The 26,588-nt window shown below is 34.7% G+C and overlaps 1 protein-coding gene across 1 annotated transcript; it reads left to right on the top strand.

Annotated features, from left to right (window-relative positions):
• Positions 1 to 20: 20 nt before the first annotated feature.
• Positions 21 to 26,464, top strand: LOC138308647 (pre-mRNA-processing factor 6-like). Its single transcript, XM_069249685.1, has 24 exons — positions 21 to 171; positions 1,910 to 1,969; positions 2,290 to 2,374; positions 3,470 to 3,667; positions 3,856 to 3,950; positions 4,698 to 4,779; positions 6,067 to 6,192; positions 6,778 to 6,872; positions 7,512 to 7,576; positions 8,139 to 8,266; positions 8,902 to 9,028; positions 9,744 to 9,862; positions 10,536 to 10,698; positions 11,376 to 11,520; positions 13,900 to 14,034; positions 16,396 to 16,489; positions 19,130 to 19,294; positions 19,769 to 19,870; positions 20,688 to 20,762; positions 21,324 to 21,457; positions 21,809 to 21,876; positions 22,957 to 23,095; positions 23,512 to 23,641; positions 25,454 to 26,464. The coding sequence occupies exons 1-24, from the start codon at positions 83 to 85 to the stop codon at positions 25,604 to 25,606; spliced, it is 2,772 nt and encodes a 923-aa protein (XP_069105786.1). The 5' UTR covers positions 21 to 82; the 3' UTR covers positions 25,607 to 26,464.
• The last annotated feature ends 124 nt before the right edge of the window (positions 26,465 to 26,588 follow it).

Here is a 26,588-nt window from a genome sequence, read left to right as displayed (position 1 = left end):
GGAAATAACTCTTTCATGGTAAACTTGCAAGCGCAACACTGACGTTGATGCAGTTCACCGGAAATGTGCTAAAACGACAACAATGTCGGTCCAGTCGTTAGTTAGCAGAAAGAAGAAGAGTTTTATTGGTCTCCCAGCACCGCTCGGATATGTGCCTGGTCTGGGAAGAGGGTAAGTGAAATATCTTTTAAAAACATAACATTTCTTGAGTGAATGATGTTCATTTATCTCGTACTAAATAAGGGTACTTTCTTCAGCTGTGTATCCAGTTTTGACGATTCACGTTTTGCTTGCATCTGGAACAACATTTTTTATTAATCATGTCGTTGCAAAAGCAAAGATGTAAATTACAGTAAATGTGTGATAAGTTTCAGTACCGTGTGTATCGATCTAGGTTTTACTAAAATACATTTCGAGTGACTATGATTCTATGCCAGTAGCAAAGCAAATATTTTGACACGTTACCTATTTTGACGGACACTATTATACCCTGTTTCTGCGAGAGATTTTTTACGATTAAATTGTACTAATGAATGTTAACCAATTATTTAAGACGTGCAATTAAATTCCGCGTATATCAGAAGCAGAAATTTTGCAAATAATAAAGTAGCTGAGAAAAAAAGTCGAGTAATGAGAATTTTAAATATGAGTGAGTTTACAGTTTAACTTTCTTTTACTTCTAAACTATAAACATCAACTGTGTTTAAGCCCGTTTATTTCAATGTGCTTATTTCTTTTTCTACAAGTAGTGTATTCTAATTTTGGATAATTATTGATTTAATACATTGCTTTTCTTTCATTATCCTTATCAAGATTTTAAACCTATACATTTTTTTTCACTGCACTTTGTGCACTCGCCCAATGTATCCAAATAGTCAGAACGTTGACTGGGGATACTCAAACGGCAGAAGCAGAAGGCTTAATTTCTGCGTATTAAGCTGAAGATTACAATATTTGCAAAAAAAAATTAATATGTGAGAAAATCTCAAAAGATTCAGCTATACTTTTTAATTGTTACTATAGGGTTCTTCAAGTAAATCTCTGTAAAAAAAATCATCAACAACGAAAACATTTGTTTAAAGTGTAGCAGGGATTGTAAATAGTTTGTGTTTCATGTGAATATATATCGTGTGAATATATATGGTGTAGTTATATTATTAACAAACTTGGCCCGTCTCGCTCCTGTTACAAAAGTATTTTCACCATTATACATACAGGTTTCCTAATTTTAATCTGCCACAAATTAAATATGTATCCAGTTTATACTATTTTAATGAAATCATGCCAATAAAATTCTGAAAATCTCTTTATCAGAACAAACTCAATAACTTGATTATTTACAATTGTACCTAAATATATCATGAACTTTTAAGAGTTTCATCTGGAATATTTATTTAAATTTCAGACGGTTTTTATAAGATCAATAAATAATATTCTTATTTTATTTTTTAAGGTTTATTTTCTAAAGATGCTCCACCGCCAACAGAGCATAAATGATATTCATCATTTGAACAATAATTGGTGTTTAATCGTGTATATATATGCCTAAATAACACAAAAAATTATATGAAAAAATTTATTTCGCCTTTTGGTGCATGCGCAATCAGTACTTCATTAATTCCATATAGAATATATAGTGTCACACATTTTTTTCGGGATGCAATAAATTATTTTTCTTATTTTTAACTTAAAGTAAAATTAAAAACACTAACTTTTCAATGGTAGTAATGTTGTAAAGTAAGTAACTTTTGTAACTGAAGAAAAATACTAAATCGTCTGCTCCTGTTTTTGATATTGAAAAAATACCATTTGGCAGCGGTGGAGCATCTTTAAGTTTTATGACTACATCAATATCATTATGTGTATTGAATTATTCATATCAATAATGTATAATATTTTCTATTTTTAGAGCAACAGGATTTACTACTAGATCTGATATTGGTCCAGCCCGTGACATAGATGATATCTCGTAAGTAAAACAGTTGAGAAATCTACATGTGTATTTCAAGTCTTGACAGCTGGCTTATACTGTAGTGCTTTTAGTGCATTATGGAACCAATATAAAATAAAATTTGAAAATGGCCATTTTTTCTTCCAATTGGTGGCTCTAAATTTCCCAATTGATACATTTAAAGTCTTATATGTGTAAATATGCAATTATTAAAAAGAATAATGCATTGATGAATTATACAAATGGTTTTCATTCAAAAGCTACATGTATTTGCCAATTGATAAATATTGTTGTATCCAAATAAATTTAATCACTTGACTTTCAAATGTTATATTCAGTGATGACAGACATGCACCACCCACAAAGAAAAGTAAAAATGATGAGGAAGAAGAAGAGGATCTGAATGAAGCTAATTTTGATGAGGTATTTTATTATTGTTTAGAAGACATAATTGCAAGCATTGCTGTATAATCATTTTGTATTTATGGCAGTGAATTAAAGCATCCTCAATACTCCAGGGGTTTTCTGATCAATTACACCTTTCTCATAGTAAAATCAAAGGCAGCTTAGCAGAAAACATGTGAACAATCACAGGCCAGCAAAGATTTTCTTCGAAGGCTACAGAGAGAGGCCTAACATCAAAGCCACAGAGTCAACCACAGTGTACCATTATACAGCTCTTTTGATGTACATCAAATGACTAAAGTAAATTAGCTGTCCGCTTCTGTTGCCTCCAGTTTTACTATGAGATAGCTATATATAAATCCAAGAATGTAGAGTTTGTAAGTGATCGGACCCCCTGGGGTTTCAAGGATGAAGTAAAAGGGACCTGTTGACCAATGCAAGTGGTATAAAACCCGTGATGTCACTGCAAAACTCCTACCTTCATATGGCAATCAATCTGATTAAAATTCAGATCCTTATTATCACTGCATTTGATAAGAGGATCTGACAACATCCCATTAGGGGTCACATCCAGATGACCTTTGGAAATAGCCAATCAAATTTGAACTGTCAGAATCTTTACTGGGGAAGAAAAAGTTTGAAAAAGCTGTCCGAATTATTTTCGTGTACATAGTCATCTCACCCAAACAGCACAACAAAGCTAAATGTATATGTATACTGGGACAAAATGGTGTTATCAGTTGACGTAGCAATGTGAAGAAAATGTATGTGATCTGAAGAACACATTGTAAAAAGGTCATCCGAACATGACCCTTTATGGGATGTTGTCGGATCCTCTATTGAAAGGAGTGGTTATAAGGATCTGTATTTTAATCAGATTGATATGACAATATACTTATTTGCACTGAAAGCAGTGATCATGTATTGTAGATCTTGCCTTACAAGTACCACCTTCATATATAAAGACAATCTTGGTATTGTCTTCAAAACTTTTTTGTGGCAATTTTTTTTTTGTGCAAATTTTAATCGACAATATTTAATCACACACAAACTGAAGTTAGTTTATAGTATTGTAGATAGTGATCTTTGAATTTCCTTTTAACTCTGATATAGTTTGCTGGCTACGGAGGGAGTTTGTGTGCTAAAGATCCTTACGACAAGGACGATGAAGAAGCAGATGCAATATACGAAGCTGTCGACAAAAGAATGGATGAGAAAAGGAGGGAAAGGAGAGAGATCAAATTGAAAGAGGAACTTGAAAAATATCGTCAAGAGAGGCCTAAAATTCAGCAACAGTTTTCAGATTTAAAGGTAAGATCTTTATTTTTCATGATTGTCAAAAACTTCTTAGAGAACAGATGAATAGAATTTTAAAAAAAAAACTTTTAAGATTTAATATAGTATCATTCTATGAGTTTAAGATATCAGTAGAAGGATCCCAGGTTTAAACCCAGGTCCAGCCATGTATATACTGCTCTAATATGACTTTTTGGTTCCAGAGAGACCTAGCTGATGTTTCCGTTGACGACTGGTTGAATCTGCCTGAAGTAGGAGATGCTAGGAATAAGAAACAGAGAAATCCTAGGGCTGAAAAGTAGGTTTGACAAAACTGAAATTTCCTCATATTGCTATCTTGATTAATTATCAAAACTTAATGTTTGATTAAAGCATAATCTGACGTTTTGTAACAAGGGACAAATAAGCAACATAAGCATCATGTTTTGGGATGTCCTGTTACAACAAAAATTAAACTTAACATTTGATTGAAGTATTTTCATGTATCTACAATTGGATTTTCTATAAAACTAATATTAAATTTATCAAAACTTTAAAGATGCTCCAACGCTGACAAATGGTATTTTTTTCACGATCAAAAAACAGGAGCAGACGATTAGTAATTTTCTTCTGTTTCAAAAGTTACTTTCTTTACACCATTACCACCATTTAAAAGTTTGAGCTTCTAATTTTACTTAAGTTAAAAATATGAAAAATTAATTAATTGAATCCCGAAAAAATTCTGTGACACTATAATCTATATGAAATGATACTGGTTAAATTATTTTATGTTATTTTTTGTGTTATTTTATACACGATGAAACAAAATTATTGTTCGAATGTGAATTCATTTAAGCAATCTTAAAATAATTTCCTTGATGGTTATTTTCATATCATTGGAGTCCTTAACCTCGTTTTTTTAGGCAGTCCAAGTTAAGGACTATAAGGTCTGTTTGGCCTAATTTAGACGAAAAGTTAGCATTCTTTTAAAAATGCAGTTGAGCTACATGTTGGATGATGTGTTGTACTGAATTGATGTAAGCGTTTTTGTGTCTCTCTGTTTTAGGTTTACACCTGTTCCGGACAGTATGTTAGCAAGGGCGGCTGCTAGTACTGGTACAAGTAACTCCCTGTCCGAACACGAACAGGTAAACTGATTGACCAAGCAGATTATCTGGGCCCATAGTTTCTAGGGATGTCACGGTTCATGTTTTTTTTCAGCTCGGTTCGGTTTGAACTTTTTTTGATCGGTTTTCGGTTTTTTTCGGTTCGGTTCAGACAAATCTTAATTGAACACTTTTTAAGTCTATTTTCTATCAAAAACAAGTTTTACTTTAGATTTTAAGGATGGTATATCACTTCAACAAATGTTTTTTTTCTTTATCAAAATTTTACTTCTAAAAACATATAATTAATTGCGTCCTGAAAAATAATCCACAACACTATAATCTATATCCTATATAGATTGAAGTTCTAAAAGTGCATGCAGCAAAGAAATTCATTAATTATTTTATATCATTTTGTGTCTTAATTAGACATATAGCACGATTAAATACTAATTTTTGTTCAAATATTGAGTATCATAAATTATATGATCTGTCAGCAGTGGAACATCTTTAAAAAAACATAATTGAACATTTTCTAATCTTTTTAACTCTTTCAGTACTATTGACACATTAATTAGTCACAGAGAGATATATGTCCTCGTATCCTTTATGATACATTATTTCGTCAATAAAACTTTTCTCGTATCCTTCATGACGTATTATTATGTGATGATTGACATGTGAAAATCGTAAGTTTTAACTCAAATCAATACATCGGTATTATCTCAGAAAAAGTGTTTAAAAAGTATTATGCATTGGAATTATAATAGAGATAAACATTATTATGTACCAGGTGCATGTTCAATCGTAAAATGGTTTAATTCACGGAATATTGGCCGATGGAAACGGGATTGTTTACAATCGGCAACACAATGGCGGCTTGATTTAGCTGCCGATATTCTGCAGGATTGTTTATCGAAAAAATATAATAAAAAAAATAATCAAAAAAATCAAACATATGTAAAGTATCAAGAACCTGGCCTTAATCTATGTTTGTTTGTGAATATTGTTGACACTTTTCTGATCTTTTTCTGAAAATACATACTTGCTGGTAGGTATTGATTTGGCATCATCAATTTACGAGCATTATGTCACACTTTTCAAAGAAAATGATGGGAGTTTCACACACGAAATAATGACCTCACAATCGATACCTACCTGCAAGGGAGGTTACTCTGTAATATTCAAAGACAGAATACATGGACATTACTGTAATGTTCGTTCAAAATTCAATTTTGAATTATGTAGGAGACAGGAGGAGAAGTTTGTGAAATTGATTGTATTATAATAATAAATATTACCTCAACATTACTCATTTAACGTTTCCAGAAATATGGAGGTCACTCGTCAACGTTCGGAGCTATCACGCCACTAGGTGGCACCACCACTTCCGATATCGACATGAAGAAAATCGGACAGGCGAGAAACACTCTCATGGACATCAAATTGACACAGGTAAAGAAACTTATACACCCCTGAAGAGACATTTGGACTCTCCAAATTCTGAGTTAGGATCAATCCATCATTAAATGAAGGGTAGTCCCATAAGGCTGAGTAGTCTGTTTCTAATACAGTTATCTCCTCATATTTACTGAATGTAGTGTCATTTTCAAGTAGAAAATATGATCTATCTCATAATTATATATAGCTGTGTTCCATATAATAGATATTGATCCATATAGATACATGTTATAAAACAACACATCTTTGATAAAGATGACATATCTAATTGTCAATAAATGTGACATTGCCTCATTATCTTTGAAATGGTACTTCTTAGCCTGATTTTGCCTAATATCTTATACAGAAACAAAATTTAATTTTTGTATTTCCATAAAAGTTAGCAATGTGATGAAAAGAATCTTAGACTTATGGCTGTTTTATATGAAATTTATCAAAGTTTGAAATAATTTAAATGCCACAAGCCTTAACCCATTTACCCCTGACGACACATTTAGACTCTTCTAAATCAAAGACTAGGCCAGTCCATTATGAAATTTAGGGGTGAATGAGTTAATAAATTCCCTGTTTATATTACAGGTATCCGACTCTGTTACCGGTCAAACTGTCATGGACCCCAAGGGCTACCTGACTGACCTTCAGTCTATGTTACCAAGTCACGGCGGAGACATCAAGTAAGAAACATTATGTTCTAATTAACCTATTCCTGTATTTGTATCAATTCCGTCTTTGCATATTACAGAGTTAGCTCCCTTGCGGGTAGGTATCGATTGTTACGTCATTGTTTTGTGAGCGCAATTCACATCTTTTTCTCCAAAAAGAATGACGTTACGCTCGCAAACACATGACGTCACAATCAATACCTACAAGCAAGTGCAGATAACTCTGTAATATGCAAATTCGGAATAAAGTGATGTCATAAAGATTTTAATTCAAAGTAAGTGAACTTGAGGTCTCAAACAAATTAGAGGAGACCCTTTATGAGAAAGAGGTACTTATTGGTCAATGTTTAATACTGAGTCATGACAGTGTTCTGAAGTAAGAGACATTAACTAAACCTAAGGCTATTAGTGTACTTGTATCAATAATAAAAGTGATTTAATAAAGATTCAGATATTAAGTGAACTTGAGGTCTCAAAAAAATGAGAGAGGATACTTCTTGAGAGAGACAGAGATATTTATTTGGCTGTTTTTGGAAATTTTAAAAGTAAATGTCATATTTATTTCATTCATTGAATTCATCAATATAATTCATTTTATCAATTAATATTCATTCATTCATCAATTTATTCTATTAATTAATTTGATTACAGTGACGTTAAGAAGGCTAGGCTGTTGTTGAAGTCTGTGAGGGAAACAAACCCCAAACATCCTCCAGGTATGTACCCCGACAGTAATAACAGTCATTATTTACAGAGTTATGGCCCTTTAATCCATCAACAGTTGTATTCAATTTATAAAACTGAGAATTGCTTTGTCTTCAATTTTGTGACATAATAAAGAAGAGCCAGAAAGTGACTTATAGTTATTAAATATAGTTAGTTAAAGGTTGAGAAACTCATCTCACTCTTATTAAATATAGTTAGTTAAAGGTTGAGAAACTCATCTCACTCATGCAGCTGTGATAAAAAAAAATGAAAATCAGACATGGAAAAATTAGTTTTTGCATAATTTATGCTTAAATTAAAGTGAACTAAACCCTGAGGTTTGTAGCGAAAGTTGTAAGCTTTCCTCCATCTTCTACAAATCTGGTTGTCCACCCTGGGTTTTTAGAACATTACACCATACATAGAATACAAACAAAAAATTCATTATTTGCAGTGTGTCCTACTTGAAAGTTATTTACAAAGGCTCAGTTGACATAACTTCTTGTTTAACATTAATTGCTTGCATCATCAACATAAAACAGATAAGAGTTTTCTCTCATTTCTCTGTACCAGCTTGGATCGCCTCAGCTAGGTTAGAGGAGGTAACAGGAAAAGTCCAGGCAGCCAGGAACCTCATCATGAAAGGATGTGAGGAGTGTCCTAAAAGTGAGGACGCATGGCTGGAGGCAGCCAGGCTCATGGTAAGTCAAGCATATCTCTTTTAAGACGCATGGCTGGAGGCAGCCAGGCTCATGGTAAGTCAAGCATATCTCTTTTAAGACGCATGGCTGGAGGCAGCCAGGCTCATGGTAAGTCAAGCATATCTCTTATAGGATGCATGGCTGGACGCTGCCAGGCTCATGGTAAGTCAAGCATATCTCTTTTAAGACACGTGGCTGGAGGCAGCCAGGCTCATGATTATAAGTCAAGCATATCTCTTTTAAGACACATGGCTGGAGGCAGCTAGGCTCATGGTAAGTCAAGCATATCTCTTTTAAGACGCATGGCTGGAGGCAGCCAGGCTCATGGTAAGTCAAGCATATCTCTTATAGGATGCATGGCTGGACGCTGCATACTTAAAGAGCAAAAAATGTCCCCATAATTCTGACGCACTAAATTACCACAATGAAATACAAAACTATTTAAATCATTGCCCACACATTATATCCCTGAACCAATGAAGTTTGATATATATACTGATTGATTTGTTCACTTTGAATTATTAAATGTTTATCAACAAAAAAAATGAGATTTACCTGGAAATGTTTCAGAACAAAATAAATATGCTTTTGTAAGAGTTTCTTTATCTCACTCTAATCAAATTGATTTGTTGTAGCCGGGAGACCAGGGTAAAGCTATCGTCGCCCAGGCAGTTAGACATTTACCATCGTCAGTCAGACTGTGGATTAAAGCGTCGGACCTGGAGAGCGAACCAAAACCAAAGAAACGTGTCTTCAGAAAAGGTAGGAGTGACACATGTTATGTTATATATATTTTTAAAAGTAATTTTGTATGAAATGAGCACAAATTTAAGGTACTGTTTATCCCACAATTCAAGCCAAAATGTGCTTTATAGAAAAGAAAACCCACCAATGACAGTCACAGCTTCTTTCATAACACATGTTATGGTATATATATTTTTAAAAGTAATCTTATATGAAATGAGCACAAATTTACGATTCTGTTTATCCCAGAATTCAAGCCAAATTGTGCTTTATAGAAAAGAAAACCCACCAATGACAGTCACAGCTTCTTTCATAACACATGTTATGGCATATATATATTTAAAAGTAATCTTATATGAAATGAGCACAAATTCAAGATTCTGTTTATCCCAGAATTCAAGCCAAAATGTGCTTTATAGAGAAAAAAAACAATGACAGTCACAGCTTCTTTCTTAAGCACATATCCTAATGGATAAATGCTCCATATCATCTAACATTAGTTACATACCAAAAAAAGTTATTTCTTGAGCAAAGTTATTATTTTAGAGGCAGCTAGATTATGTGATAGATCCTATAACATCTTCATATTCAGTAAGTCCTCTCAAGTTCAGATATGTTCAGAAATAAACAGTTTGTATTACATAAAATTATGAAAAAACAAACCAGTAACTGAGATTCCTTGTTGACGAGAACATTATTTTTTTTTAAATGCTGAAATGTTGCCACTTTTCAGCCCTGGAGCACATCCCTAACTCTGTAAAGCTGTGGAAAATGGCCGTAGAGCTGGAGGATGAAGTTGATGCCAGGATTATGTTGAGTCGAGCTGTCGAGTGCTGTCCCACCAGTGTTGAGGTAAGTCTCAACAGAAGGTTTTTATCTGGTCATGTGTCGGAGGATATTGGTTTGGTTTTATTAGTTTAACGTCCTATTAACATCTAGGGTCATTCAAGGATGTGCAAGGTTTCTTGGTGAAGGAAAACCGGAGTACCCAGAGAAAAACCATTTTCCGGCAAATAGTACCTGGCAATGGCCCCACATGAGATTCAAACTCACAACCAAAATGTGGAAGGCTTGTGGTAATATGTCGAGATATTTTGACCACTTGGATACCACAGCCCCTTGCTGAAAATACTGGATATATTTGTACTAAAAGTTGACAAAACATTATCATATGTGAAATCAATTTTTAGACAAATTTAATCAATACGATAGCCCTCCCCCTCTGAACCAAATTGGGCAGTTGCCAGAAACGAACTGTTAGGTCAATGGTTTTCTCTGTGTACTCTGGCCTCTTCCACCTTTTAAACCTGGCACGTCCTTCAATGGCACTAACTGCTTATAGGATGTAAATTGGTAAAAACACTTTTAAGTGTATAAGGCCTGATAATAACATTCAGTTAATTTTGAGCCTGTAATAAGCAGTCTAAATCAAGCTTAACTCTAAATGTTTTGGTGCCAACTGCATTTGATATTAAATACAATTTTACCCTTTCGTGTTGATATAAACTATAAATATTATTTTCAGCTTTGGTTGGCTCTAGCAAGGTTGGAAACCTATGAAAATGCTCGAAAAGTTCTCAACAAGGCGAGAGAAAACATTCCAACTGATCGACAGATTTGGATTACTGCAGCCAAGCTGGAGGAAGCTAACGGCAACCTTCAGATGGTGGAAAAAATTGTTGACAGAGGTGAGTCATATCTATTCAGAATTTGTTTATTCACCTTAAATAGTTATAACTTCACCATCTAGAACACAGGGGTATTCTTGTATTATTGTTTAGGTTTGCTGGGAGAAGATTTTTTACATTTGTTGATTCCTAACAGTAATAAGCTTTTTTTAATGTCATGGGCACTTGTTGGGTCGAATATGGTATTAGATTGACTGTGAATGTATGTGAAATAATTCTAAGCAAATAGAAGAAATTATACAGTATTATACTGTGATTGTCCTTTCATTTTTGTTTTGTTTACACTCTTTCTGTTTGTTGAGGCACAGGAGTTTGACGTTCTATCAGTAATATATAGTATAAATATATTAAAAAAAACTACATTCTATATTATAACACCAGGAATGAAATGCATCACTGGCCAAATTTTTCGCCACCTTCGGTAAAAGTTCTGTAAAATTTGTGTAAGGCAATGTATTCATGTGTCACTGCGCTGATAATACAATAAGATGTTTTTATATGTAGGGGTATTTTTATATATTTATGCTATATATTATTAACAGAACGTCAAAATCCTGTGGTTGAGGATATGCTGATATTAATACTTGTCAATAAAAGATCTTATATACCTGTATTGGCTATTATAAAGAATATTTTTATATCACATCAGATGGAACTTGTATGTTTGTTGTTTCTAGCTCTGAATTCCCTCCGAGCCAACATGGTGGAAATTAACCGAGAGCAGTGGATCAAAGATGGAGAGGATTGTGAGAAGAGCAGCAGTATAGTCACATGTCAGGCCATTATGTATGTAACAACTGTTTTGATTGGTTCTTGTAAGATGTAACAACTGTCATCATTAGTTCATTGAAAAAAATTTAACTGCTGATTTGATTGGCAGGTTGAAGTAGTTATAGTAGCTGTCCTTATTAGAATTATCCCACCTTATTTATAAAGCAAATGGTACCTGATAACTGTTTCAAGTCTTACAATTAGATAATGCTCATTTGTTCCCTGAAATAGATGTATCTGCAATAACCTCATCATCCAGTTAAAGGGACATGAACCTAAATAAACCATGTAAATTTGAGTAAAATACATATTTAAGATGTGTCAGATACCTTACTAAGTAATATACACCAGTTATTGTTCAAATGTGTCAAATAAAATAATTATAATGGAAATTCCATCTTTCAGTATTTTGAACCGGCCCGGTCGAATTTTGTTGACTGAGTGTGATAAGAATAGTATTGTTGAACTTTAGTTACCTCCCACAGTTCACTGCACAAATTAAATAAATGTAACAAAATGGTGGGTCAAAAACGTGGGTGAAGCGCACACAAACAAATTCCTATAGATAACAGAGTATGACAAGAGTCAGTAGCGTGCGCGATTTGGAAAGTAGGTAAATATAAATGGATCGCTGAAATGCAAGAGACGGGAGCAACTCCCCACTTTATACTTGCGTGATGTACATATGTGCAATAAGTCAAGAACCTCACTTCGCGGTGCCCCGTCTAATGAAAAAGTCTTGTTTGACTTTTGACCTATCATTCTTGCACTAAATTATTATTAAATACAAATTGTTTTATAACAAATATTAACAAATATGGCTTAAACTTCATCTGTCAACCATCGTAGTTTAGAAAATAATCTTAAAATGTGGAAAACTAATATTTCTTGTCATGTCAGCAAGTTGTTCATTATAACATCGCTTTCGGCCAGCGTTCGTTTTGTGTTCCAAAAATAGAGTATGACTGTCTATTTTTATTATTTTTAGGGTAGGTATTCCCCACGTTTTCCTGTCGTTTTAGATAACCAATCATTGTAATAAAATATTCAATAAACATCTGAAAACTATATCTAAGCATACAGAACAACTTTTTTAAGATTCATGTCCCTTTAAAATTTCACAAATCTTAGTTTCCTATATTTCATGGAAATTTTATTTTTGCAAATACATGTACATTTCATATAATTTTTTTCCTTCTATATTTTTTTTGCAAGTTTTAGTTACTTGTAATGCCTTCATTTTTGGATCTTAGACTATCATTGGTCCATTCATATGCTCAGATATGTATTAAATGTCTTCATTGGTCGATGCTGAAAAAGACCACATGATATATAAACATTCTTTCAATTGGTCCATTCATATGCTCAGATATGTATTAAATGTATTCATTGGTTGATGCTGAAAAAGACATCATGATATATAAACATCCTTTCAATTGGTCCATTCATATGCTCAGATATGTATTAAATGTATGCATTGGTTGATGCTGAAAAAGACCTCATGATATATAAACATCCTTTCAATTGGTCCATTCATATGCTCAGATATGTATTAAATGTTTTCATTGGTCAATGCTTACAAGGACCTCATTATATATAAACATCCTTTGAATTGGTCCATTCATATGCTCAGATATGTATTAAATGTATCATTGGTTGATGCTGAAAAAGACCTCATGATATATAAACATCCTTTCAATTGGTCCATTCATATGCTCAGATATGTATTAAATGTTTTCATTGGTCAATGCTTACAAGGACCTCATGATATATAAACATCCTTTGAATTGGTCCATTCATATGCTCAGATATGTATTAAATGTATCATTGGTTGATGCTGAAAAAGACCTCATGATATATAAACATCCTTTCAATTGGTCCATTCATATGCTCAGATATGTATTAAATGTTTTCATTGGTTGATGCTGAAAAAGACCTCATGATATATAAACATCCTTTCAATTGGTCCATTCATATGCTCAGATATGTATTAAATGTATGCATTGGTTGATGCTGAAAAAAGACCTCATGATATATAAACATCCTTTCAATTGGTCCATTCATATGCTCAGATATGTATTAAATGTTTTCATTGGTCAATGCTTACAAGGACCTCATTATATATAAAACATCCTTTGAATTGGTCCATTCATATGCTCAGATATGTAATAAATGTATCATTGGTTGATGCTGAAAAAGACCTCATGATATATAAACATCCTTTCAATTGGTCTATTCATATGCTCAGATATGTATTAAATGTTTTCATTGGTCAATGCTTACAAGGACTGGGGGAAAAAATATATTTGTACTGTAAAAAAAAAAAAAAAAAAAAAAAAAATGTTAAGTTTACATGCTATAGTTATATTTACTACAAAATAATGTATGCCTATCTTAGAACTTAGAATACAAAATAATATGTTGTATTTGATCTAAATTCCAGTGTGCAGTGAATGGAGCCTATGAGTGTGCGCGGGCCATTTATGCCTTTGCCTTAACAGAGTTTCCCAGTAAGAAGAGTATATGGCTGCGAGCAGCTTACTTTGAGAAAAGTCATGGCTCTAGGTAATATGATAGTGATGCTGATTTTAACTTACAATATTAGTAAGGAAAACTGTTCCATATTTTAGCATAACATTCTGATGCTTCAATATGTCGGTTTCGAGATAACAAAAGAAACGCAGGTAAAGTACAATATACCGTTGAATAGGCATACATTCTCACATAGCTAGCCATGTAAGATAGAATTGTCCCATGAAAGACAGCTATGTAAGATAAATCTATCTTACATAAGCTGTGACGTTAGAATTGAAAAACAATGAGATGACATCATATCAGGCAAAGTTGAGGTCATTTTTCTTCTATTTCGATTGATTTGCCGGATTTCTTTACCATTTCATTTGTTTAATTTGCATTTCAAACGCGTTTTACCAAAGATTTCTTGTTTATATTTTTAGCTCACCTGGCCCGAAGGGCCGGTGAGCTTATGTCATGGCGCGGTGTCCGTCGTCCGTCCGTCCGTCTGTCCGTCCGTCAACATTTCCTTTAAATCGCTACTAGTCATTGAGTTCTGAATGGAATGTAACCAAATTTGGCCACAAACATCCTTGGGGGAGGGGTGAACAGACCTTGTATAAATTTTGGCTCTGACCCCCCGGGGGCAGGAGAGGCGGGGCCAATAGGGGAAATAGAGGTAAAATCCTTTAAATCTCTACTTGTCCTAGAGCTCTACAGGAATTGTAACCAAATTTGGCCACAAACATCCTTGGATGAAGGGAATAGAACTTGTATAAGTTTTGGCTCTGATCCCCCAGGGGCAGGAGGGGCGGGGCCCAATAGGGGAAATAGAGGTAAATCCTTTAAATCGCTACTTGTCCTAGAGTTCTGCATGGATTGTAACCAAAATTAGCCACAAACATCCTTGGGGGAAGGGGAACAGAACTTGTATATATTTTGGCTCTGATCCCCCGGGGGCAGGAGGGGCGGGGCCCAATAGGGGAAATAGAGGTAAATCCTTTAAATCGCTACAAGTCATAGAGTTCTGAATGGAATGTAACCAAATTTGGCCACAAACATCCTTTGGGGAAGGGGAACAGAACTTGTATAAATTTTGGCTCTGGTCCCCCAGGGGCAGGAGGGGCGGGGCCCAATAAGGGGTAATAGAGGTAAATCCTTTAAATCGCTACTAGTCACAGAGTTTTGAAGGGAATGTAACCAAATTTTGGCCACAAGCATCCTTTGGGGAAGGGGAACAGAACTTGTATAAATTTTGGCTCTGACCCCCCGGGGGCAGGAGGGGCGGGGCCCAATAAGGGGAAAATAGAGGTAAATCCTTTAAATCGCTACTAGTCATAGAGTTCTGCATGGATTGTAACCAAATTTGGCCACAAACATCCTTGGGGGAAGGGGGAACAGAACTTGTATAAATTTTGACTCTGGCCCCCCGAGGGCAGGACGGGTGGGGCCCAATCGGGAAATAGAGGTAAATCCTATAAATCACTCCTTGTCCTAGAGTTTTTTTGTTTGGATTGTGACCAAATTTAGCCATAAACATCCTTTGGGGGAAGGGGAACAGAACTTGTTATAAATTTTGGCTCTGACCCCCCTGGGGGCGGGAGGGGTGAGGCCAAATAGGGGATTTAGAGGTTAATATTAAATTCCCTTCAGAAAAGAAACAATGAACCTGTATTCAGAACATTACTTGGCATTACAAACCAGGTGAGCGATACAGGCCCTCTGGTTAATATATACCCAACATGACGAGTGTTTCTCGCTAAGGAGGCTAGCGTAACATTGGCCAATCGGGCGTTTTATTGTAGAAACAATTTAAATGAAATGTAGGACTTAGACAATAATACATCTTCATTTTCCCTAATATGTAAATGTGTGAAAGACAATCCTCGCTCCAACATCATGACATAACATGTATGGATTTTCCCGGAAACAAAAGTGAAAGTAGGTTTTCGTAGAAAAATAAACATAATGAAAATCTATATTACCTTATTTATTTAGTTAAAACGAAACTTCATTTCATGATCGATCATTAGTCGATCATCAGGTCACTTGGAAGTGATGATCGATCATGAAAATACAACCGATTCCCAACACTACCAAACACAAAAACTCCAGGATCAAAGTTACCATATTGACTGGGAATTATATTGAATTGACTTTATATTGCTATCCTACAAGTGTAATCAATGAAGTATCAAAGAAAGAACACTAGTCAAATTTACTTGGACATACTGAGTCACATACTGATAGAGTTCATACCGAAATGGTATGAGTTGAAAAGAACACTTATTCAAGTTTGAGCAGTCTACTGTGGAACGAATTACAAGATATAATGATAATAAACTGATGAGGTTCATATTAAACGTATTAAATAAATAAAAACTTGAATCATCGCCTTACTTTGTCTAACAGAGAGTCCCTCGAGTCGTTACTACAGAGAGCAGTGGCCCATTGTCCCAAGGCTGAGGTGCTGTGGCTGATGGGGGCCAAGTCAAAATGGTTAGCAGTAAGTATATACATTTTAAGGGCCAAGTCAAAATGGTTAATGGTGAGTATATATTATAGGGGACAAGTCAAAGTGGTTAGCGGTGAGTATATACATTATAGGGGCCAAGTCAAAATGGTTAGTTGTGAGTATATACATTATAGGGGCCAAGTCAAAAATGGTTAGTTGTGAGTATATACATTATAGGGGCCAAGTCAAAATGGTTAGTGGTAAGTATATACATTATAAGGGCCAAGTCAAAATGGTTAGTGGTAAGTATATATTGTAGGGGCCAAGTCGAAGTGGTTAGTGGTAAGTATATACATTATAAGGGCCAAGTCAAAGTAGTCAGTGGTAATTATATACATTATAGGGCCAAGTCAAAGTGGTTAGTGGTGAGTATATTACATTATAGGGGCCAAATCAAAGTGGTTAGTGGTGAGTATATACATTATAGGGGCAAAGTCAAAATGGTAAGCTGTGAGTATATACATTATAGGGGCCAAGTCAAAGTGGATAGTGGTGAGTATATACATTATAGGGGCCAATTCAAAGTGGTTAGTGGTGAGTATATACATTATAGGGGCCAAGTCAAAGTGGTTTAGTGTTGAGTATATACATAATAGGGGCCAAGTCAAAATGGTAAGCTGTGAGTATATACATTATATGGGCCAAGTCAAAATGGTAAGCTGTGAGTATATACATTATAGGGGCCAAGTCAAAGTGGTTAGTGGTGAGTAAATACATTATAGGGGCCAAGTCAAAATGGTAAGTGTGTGAGTATATACATTATAGGGGCCAAGTTAAAATGGTAAGCTGTGAGTATATATATTATAGGGGCCAAGTCAAAGTGGTTAGTGGTGAGTATATACATTATAGGGGCCAAGTCAAAATGGTAAGCTGTGAGTATATACATTATAGGGGCCAAGTCAAAGTGGTTAGTGGTGAGTATATACATTATAGGGGCCAAGTCAAAGTGGTTAGTGGTGAGTATATACATTATAGGGGCCAAGTCAAAATGGTAAGTGGTGAGTATATACATTATAGGGGCCAAGTCAAAGTGGTTAGTGGTGAGTATATACATTATAGGGGCCAAGTCAAAATGGTAAGCTGGTGAGTATATACATTATAGGGGCCAAGTCAAAGTGGTTAGTGGTGAGTATATACATTATAGGGGCCAACTCAAAGTGGTTAGTGGTGAGTATATACATTATAGGGGCCAAGTCAAAGTGGTTAGTGGTGAGTATATACATTATAGGGGCCAAGTCAAAGTGGTTAGTGGTGAGTATATATATTATAGAGGCCAAGTCAAAGTGGTTAGTGGTGAGTATATACATTATAGGGGCCAAGTCAAAATGGTTAGCAGTGAGTATATACATTATAGGGGCCAAGTCAAAGTGGTTAGTGGTGAGTATATACATTATAGGGGCCAAGTCAAAGTGGTTAGTGGTGAGTATATACATTATAGGGGCCAAGTCAAAAGTGGTTAGTGGTGAGTATATACATTATAGGGGCCAAGTCAAAAGTGGTTAGTGGTGAGTATATACATTATAGGGGCCTAGTCAAAATGGTTAGTGGTGAGTATATACATTATAGGGGCCAAGTCAAAGTGGTTAGTGGTGAGTATATACATTATAGGGGCCAAGTCAAAGTGGTTAGTGGTGAGTATATACATTATAGGGGCCAAGTCAAAGTGGTTAGTGGTGAGTATATACATTATAGGGGCCAAGTCAAAATGGTTAGTGGTGAGTATATACATTATAGGGGCCAAGTCAAAGTGGTTAGTGGTGAGTATATACATTATAGGGCCAAGTCAAAGTGGTTAGTGGTGAGTATATACATTATAGGGGCCAAGTCAAAATGGTTAGTGGTGAGTATATACATTATAGGGGCCAAGTCAAAATGGTTAGCAGTGAGTATATACATTATAGGGGCCAAGTCAAAATGGTTAGTGGTGAGTATATACATTATAGGGGCCAAGTCAAAGTGGTTAGTGGTGAGTATATACATTATAGGGGCCAAGTCAAAGTGGTTAGTGGTGAGTATATACATTATAGGGGCCAAGTCAAAGTGGTTAGTGGTGAGTATATACATTATAGGGGCCAAGTCAAAGGTGGTATAGTGGTGAGTATATACATGTATAGGGGCCAAGTCAAAATGGTTAGCAGTGAGTATATACATTATAGGGGCCAAGTCAAAATGGTTAGCGGTGAGTATATACATAATAGGGGCCAAGTCAAAGTTGTAAGTGGTGAGCATTTAACTCATAGAGCTTGGAATGTTAGATACATATATGTAGGCCTCCACTATGGATGGTAGAAAACAATGATGGAGGTGAAGTCAAATATGTTGATAGCAGTAAGTTTCTATTTCATAATGTTTGGCACAAGAGTGGTATAGGCATTAGGGCGAAGTTTGGAGTTACAGGAATTTGCATCAGTCTGGGTAGGAATTGATTATTGTTAGAGGTGGAACCATAGAATAGACAAAGGATAATGGTATTCAGAGTTATTTTTGTCTCCCCTTTGAATAAAAGGAGACTATATATACAAGATATAGTTATGCTAAATAATTCCAGCATTGATAATAAGATGATTAAAAATATCTTTCATTAAACATTTCTTATTTACATGTTTTACATTACCTGCACATTTTCCCCAGGGAGACGTCCCGGCGGCCCGGAGTATCCTCGCTTTAGCTTTCCAGGCTAACCCTAACAGTGAAGAGATCTGGCTTGCTGCTGTGAAACTCGAGTCTGAAAACAATGAATTTGAGAGAGCTAGACGACTTCTACAGAAGGCTAGGGCGAGTGCACCTACAGCTAGGGTAAGTTAATAGTATACTTTTCTGGGGAGTAGTTCTATCATTACTATAAGGCTGGAGAAAATGTAATGAGAATTAGACATACATGTTTTCCAATGAATGTGACGAAGTTTATATGATATAAATCATTTTTATTAGTCTGTATGCAAGTTTTCTCAGAGAAAACTGAAGCAGCTAAAGAAATTCTACAGTTGTCTCCCTTGTCTATAAACATGAAATCAAACTCAAAAAGTCGATTACTCCTAATTGGTGAGACAAACAACTTTAAAAAATCTTGCCCATTGGCCACGGGGAAAGATTCTTCTGTCTCGCCAGAAAAGGGGTGAAAGATTCTATAAGCCCCTGGTCTTAAATCAAACCTAAAAAAGTTGTTTGCTTACCTATTGCTAGATGACAATGTTGTATAACATTTTTGTATTTCCTCTGTTATAAAACAATGGCTTATTATCTATTGTGGTTTATTGTGATGATTGACAGGTAATGATGAAGTCAGTGAAATTGGAATGGTGTCTAGGAGAAATACGGAATGCTAACACACTACTGGATGAAGCAGTCCGACATTACCCAGACTTTGCTAAGGTAACCATGGAAACCTATTCAACAAGTCCATTGATTGTTTGTGGATAAGATTGAATATGTGACGATCATTGGAAAGAAAACTCTGTACAACAACAAAAAATCTCATTTTGCATCTTTTATTGCAATAAAAAAAAATCATTAATTATTACATAAGATGCATATTGCTGCTCATTTCTGGGCTATAGTGACTATCAGATATTCTAATTATCAAATATTATTAATGTTTTAAGTCATTCTCCCCTATAAAATTCATAATGAACTCTTCCAGCCTTGGCATAGATATGATTTTATAATACTACTTTAAAACTTTGTTATAACGAATCCCATGGGACCAGAAGAAATAATTTGTTATAACAGATATTTGATAGAATCTACAAATTAGTTAAAGTCAGAGGCTGATTGTACCCTAAATCATCGTAGTACCCAAGCTAACTCACAAATTCAAAAGTCGGGAACAATGTCTTATTTTCTTTATTTCAAAATAAGCCTACATCCAGCACTTTCAAAACAACTTCAGGAAAAAATATTTGCTTGATGGAACCACAAAATCACTTCATATATCAAAATATAATTCGCTATAGCAGTTTGCTATATGTTTTTCAATGAAGAATAAATAAACAGGAGCCAAAACCGGGGATTTGAATTTGCTTTGTAATAAGAAGAAATTTGTATGAAGCGGATTCGTGTTAAGAAAAGAAAGTTTTACTGTATATTTGAAAAAGTAACAAAATCTCAAACTTTGCCTCCACAGGTATCTTCAGGCTATATAGTTACAGTTCTTGTTTTGATTTTATGACAAATTTGGCTTTGTTAACAGTCGTGGATGATGAAAGGTCAGATCGCTGAACAACAAGGCAAGCAAGTGGAGGCCAGAGAAGCATATAGTATGGGGGTGAGTTATCTTCTCCTTGTAATTATCATCTCGAAAACGGGATGAAAGAGTCGATGTGAACAAGACAAGTCAGTTTAACTTGATGTTCTTTATTGTACGAACAGAAGTCATATTATAGGTCAGATTTGACTGTAAATTTTACTGTCTATACTGACCTATACTGTCTGCCTAGTATAAAAATGTAATATAAAATTTAATTACTTGATCAAAGTAACAAAGACATATTTTGATGAGTTATTTCCCCTTTGTAATTTTCAGGTTGAATAATTGATGTTCTTTCTTTCTTATTTATATAGTTATCTCCTCTATGGGAAGGTATCGATTGTGACCTCATTATTTTATGAGCGAAATTTACTTTTTTTTCTCTTTAAAAAAAATTATGATGTACCAATGGCATTACAATCAACACCTACCTTCAATGGCAGATAACTCTTTGATATGAAAACACAGAATAGATTTGAGGAAAAAACCTTAACCTTTTGATACACATTTATTTCAAGTAGTTTTCCTTCTTTAGCCCTTACCAAGCAATACTGAACTGTTTTGTGTTATTTTTCCCAGCTGAAGAAGTGTCCCAAGGCAATTCCTCTGTGGCTATTAATGTCCAGACTGGAGGAGAAATCTGGTCAGCTGATAAAGGCTCGGTCTATACTGGAAAAAGCTCGGCTCAAAAACCCACAGCAGGCGCACCTATGGTATGTATGATCAAACTCTTCATTTACATACCAAAAACTATTTGGACACAAAGGTACAATATTTTACCCAAATAGTGCCCAGAATGCTTAACCCTAAAATTTCATAATGGACTGGTCTTGTCTATTATTGAGACGAGCCTAAATGTGTCTTAAGGTGTAAATGAGTTGAAAGAATCGAGAACTTTGAAGAAGTGCTTCACATGGCTACATTTAGACTTTTCAAATAATAAAAACAAAATAAGCCGGAAATCAGTTTGAAAAAGATTTTTTTATTCTACTTTATTCTCAAATAAATTTTTTTTTTAGTGTAAATTTGTTGTGAGTATATAAAAGTGATCAATGGTTTTCCAGGTTGGAGGCTGTACGGGTAGAAAACAGAGGAGGCCTTAAAAACATTGCACAGACTTTGATGGCGAGGGGTAAGTGGTGGGAGACAAATTAAAAATGGTTATAACAAACCTATTGGGACCAACGAAATTGTGTCATAAATATGATTTTTTATACATATATTTCTAACCTATTTGAATCTTGACGGGGTATAAAAAGTACTATGTTAAAATCATGATTTGTTAGCTTGTTCGTTATAAACCTGTTTTACTGTACTGCAATTCTGCCTTTTAACATAAGCCAGCTCAAGAATATTTAACCATGATAATTGCAAAGGAGACTTTTAGGCATTTGGAAACTTGAAGATGTGCTTAAATTATACCTATATCATTCTTGAATAAGGCATAGACTTTCATACACCTAGAAAATTTATTAATATTTCAAATCATATTTAAAGATGCTCCACCGCCGACAGAGCATAAACGATACCCATCATTTGAGCAATAATTGGTGTTTTATCGTGTAAATATATGTATGATTAACACAAAAAGTAATTAAAAATACTTTATTTTGCTTTCGGTGCATGCGCAATCAGTACTGCATTCCATATAGGACATAGTGCATCAGAATTTGTTTCAGGATGCAATTAATTATTATTGATATTTTAATCTTGAAGTAAAATTAGAAGCTCAAAGTTCTCAATGGTGGTGATGGTGTAAACTCAGAAGCTTTTGTAACTGAAGAAAAATACTAAATCGTCTGCTCCTGTTTTTGATAGTGAAAAAATACTGTTTGTCAGCGGTGGAGCATCTTTAAATAAACTGTGTAATTTACCATACAAACAATGTTATTTGATTTAAAAGTAAGAGTAACAATCAGGATTTGCAAGGTTTATGGATGGAGGAAAGCCAGAGTACTCAGAGAAAAAACACTGACCATTGGTCAGTACCTGGCAACTGCGCCACATTTAAATTTGTCACCCAGATGTGGAGGGCTTTTGTAATATGCCGGGGTATCATAACCACTCAGTCACATCACTAGCAGCCCCCAAACAGTACGAAGAATTTCATTAGAATGTTTCCTTTGTAAGCATCCTGGTGACCCCATGTTAATCTATACCATTTTTTATTATTTTGATGGTTATATATATATATTTAATTTCCTTACTACAGCTATCCAAGACTGCCCTAATGCTGGTATATTGTGGGCGGAGTCAATATTCATGGAGCCCCGTCCCCAGAGAAAGACAAAGTCAGTTGATGCCCTCAAACGATGTGAACATGATCCTCATGTATTACTGGCAGCTGCTAAGTATGTATCTTAATCACCCCTGAAAATATATAATGAACTGTTCCAAATTTTGTAGAAGAAGAGTCCAAACGTGTCTTCTGGGTTTGAATTGTGATATTTTAGTGTGCAACAAACAAGTCATCAAAATATACCTTTATTCTAGAATTTTAGTTTTCTGTTTTATATCACATTTTTAAACTCATTCACCCCTGAAGATAAATTTGAAATCTTCTAACTCAAACGCATGAAGAATTCATTACAAATTTTCAGGGATCAATGACTTTAAACAAAAATGAGTTAGCAACTCATGAAATATTGATTGAAAAAAAATAACGATATCCTTGAAAACTGGTTTATTTGATTAATTTAGCTTCCTGCAAGGTTAAAACACAAATCATGTTCTATTATATGATTGAGATGTACGTCTCTGTTATCAGGTTCATATTTTGGGCGGAGAGGAAAGTGAACAAAGCCAGGGAATGGTTTAACCGTACAGTACGTATAGACCCTGACCTAGGGGACGCCTGGGCTTACTTCTACAAGTTTGAAATCCAACACGGAACAGAGGTAACGTAGTTAGAATTAAGTCTGAGTGTAAAAATAGAACATAACACTTAACTTGTGATAAATTACTGGTACTGTAAACCCACTCAATTTAATTGATTCATGTCTGATAAGTATTTAATTTCACTATTTTACATCCTTTGGTTCCACTGTACCGTTGTTTGAAAAAATTTTAGGACTATTTTTTGCAATTTGTGATGACCTACGAAATGAACAAAATTTGATTACTGGTAAAAAAGTTGGTTATGTCTTTTCTGAGTAATTACATTGATTTTTTTTATCCCCCGCGAAACGCGTTTGCGGGGGATATTGATTTGGGCTCTGTCCGTCCGTCCGTCCGTTCGTGCGTCCGTCCGTCCGTCCGTCCGAGTATCGTTTCCGGGCTATAACTCCTAAACCGTTCAACTTGGCTACACAAAACTTTCTGTACATGTTAGGCTAGTGCTCTAGTTGTGCCTTTTGCTAATGGGAACCTTTCATTTTCGATACTTTTTCTGTTACCATGGAAACTTATTCAAAAATACCATATTATTAAAGTTTCCTTTCTATTCCGGGCTATAACTCGAAAACCGTTCAACTTGGCTACACGAAACTTTCTGTACATGTTAGGCTAGTGCTCTAGTTGTGCCTTTTTCTAATGGGAACCTTCCATTTTCAATACTTTTTCTGTTACCATGGAAACTTATTAAAAAATACCATATTATTAAAGTTTCCTTTCTATTCCGGGCTATAACTCGAAAACCGTTCAACTTGGCTACACGAAACTTTCTGTACATGTTAGGCTAGTGCTCTAGTTGTGCCTTTTGCTAATGGGAACCTTTCATTTTCGATACTTTTTCTGTTACCATGGAAACTTATTCAAAAATACCATATTATTAAAGTTTCCTTTCTATTCCGGGCTATAACACGAAAACCGTTCAATTTGGCAACACGAAACTTTCTGTACATGTTAGGCTAGTGCTCTAGTTGTGCCTTTTTCTAATGGGAACCTTCCATTTTCAATACTTTTTCTGTTACCATGGAAATTTATTAAAAAATACAACTGGGCGCGGGGGATAATGCCAAGCTTTGCGGCTCTTGTTTTTTCAAAATGAACAGTCATTGGATTATGATGTTTGATACCTCTTGGTAACTTTGTGATTACTTACTTTTAGATTAATTGGATTATCTTTAATTTTGAATATTTAGTGAGATTTCTCTGATTAATATACAAAATTAATGTACTATACAGTTCTATTGGGGAAGATATTCTGATGGCTTTTTGGAAAAAAAAAATTGGAAACGTAATATCATTTCTGCTACAGCTAGTTTAAAGGCCCACTACCTTTCTGAAATGGCTTTTAATTTTTGAAATGAGAATGTAAATCGAGATTGATAATTTTTGTTGAGTCGCAAAAGTTATCAACTTGCCGTTAATACTACACTTACATCACCTTTTGAACAATTTAATTCAAATATTAAAATGTTAATTTTCATAACAAGGATCTTCTTATGTTTCCCGCGGCCTTCATAATTACCGCGTGGTAGTTGACTATCACTGCACCAGAAAGCTAAATAGCGAAATGACTCTCCACTGTTATCATATATTACGCAGGAAATCTTGCATATGTTTCGTGTTGTAACCTCATCTTAGGCCATTGATATATATTTTCTAATGTTATCAATGTTTTTTTAAGAAACCTTGAAATTTAGCTTCGGAAAGATAGAGGGCCTTTAACTGTAGTTATCTTGAATACTGAATTGAACGTGATTTTATTTTATCTTATGAGCACCATGGAAGATGTCTAATACTGTTGTTTATTTGATATATATCAGGAATCACAGAATAACATTCTCACTCGCTGTGTCAGTGCCGACCCCCGTCACGGAGAAAATTGGTGTCAAGTATCTAAGGACATTAAAAACTGGCGTCTTCGTACTGAACAAATCCTTCCACTTGTGGCAGACCTTGTACCACTTCCAACCTGACGACTCCGCAGCTTTGATCTCATTGACCAAGAGTGTGAAGACTCGAGGTGTAGACTATAGTGCTACATAAACATATCCAAAAGGGTTATTAGTACATTCAACCCTTAAATTTCATAATAGACTTGTCTAGTCTTTGATTTAGAAGAGTCTTAATGTGTCGTCAGGGGTGAATGAGTTTAACAGGCATGTGTTATTTGTACCAGTGCATTATGTTGTAAACATACATTTTTGGTACAATCAAGTTTTAGGCAAATGTGATGGAATTGATGAATGTATGCATCCGCAGCATTTTTATGTTATTAACATACAAAAATATCAACAGTTGCGTTCAAGATTAGAGTAAAGTAGAAACGAAATTAAAATATGAGTACAGTGACAATATTTAAATATAGTTACAGTCAATGGAAATGTTAGCAGAAGGAAACACATCAATTGTTTTGTCTAAAAGGAAAGCAACCTTGTTTTTATCAACAACTGTGCCATTTTCAGTATCATTCCCTTAGAAACAAAATGGAAACAGTTAAGAGAAGTGGACCTCAGCAAATATACTGTAATGATTGACCAAATGACCAATCGCTGAGAAAGGCTTCATATTTTCTGTCTTAACGATGGAATATTTGACTTGAGGTTGTGCATATCATTATGAACATTTCTTCGTTGCATCACTGTGTTAGTAATATGTAATCATGGTAGTCATAATGGTTTTCTAAAATAAAGATTTTAATGAGACTGAAAAGCTCTGAAGAATGTTGGTATATTTTTACTATTACGTATACGTTGATCTTTGTGAATGGGACCTGAAAATCTATAGTAAAGAGCAAATTAAATAAGAAAAAAATAAACAAAACAAAATGATAACTTGTGTTTTTTTCTTTCATATTATGTTTGAAAAAGAAGAAGACTTTTTTAGGTAATAATAGAGGTAATGGTCAGATCGCTACTACAGGTAGTCATAAAAGCCCACATGGATTTGTCCAGATAC

The sequence above is a fragment of the Argopecten irradians genome, chromosome 15, assembly GCF_041381155.1.
Source record: "Argopecten irradians isolate NY chromosome 15, Ai_NY, whole genome shotgun sequence".
Taxonomy (NCBI): Eukaryota; Metazoa; Mollusca; class Bivalvia; order Pectinida; family Pectinidae; genus Argopecten; species Argopecten irradians.
Note: the sequence above shows the minus strand (reverse complement) of the source record. Positions and strands in the feature narration are given on the sequence as shown.

Excerpts from the sequence above, each read along its gene's own strand:
- LOC138308647 (XM_069249685.1), top strand. The coding sequence starts at position 83 with ATGTCGGTCCAGTCGTTAGTTAGCAGAAAGAAGAAGAGTTTTATTGGT. Across the intron at positions 3,951-4,697 it reads AGAAATCCTAGGGCTGAAAA|GTTTACACCTGTTCCGGACA; the intron begins GTAGGTTTGACA and ends TCTCTGTTTTAG. Across the intron at positions 16,490-19,129 it reads CCAAGTCAAAATGGTTAGCA|GGAGACGTCCCGGCGGCCCG; the intron begins GTAAGTATATAC and ends CATTTTCCCCAG.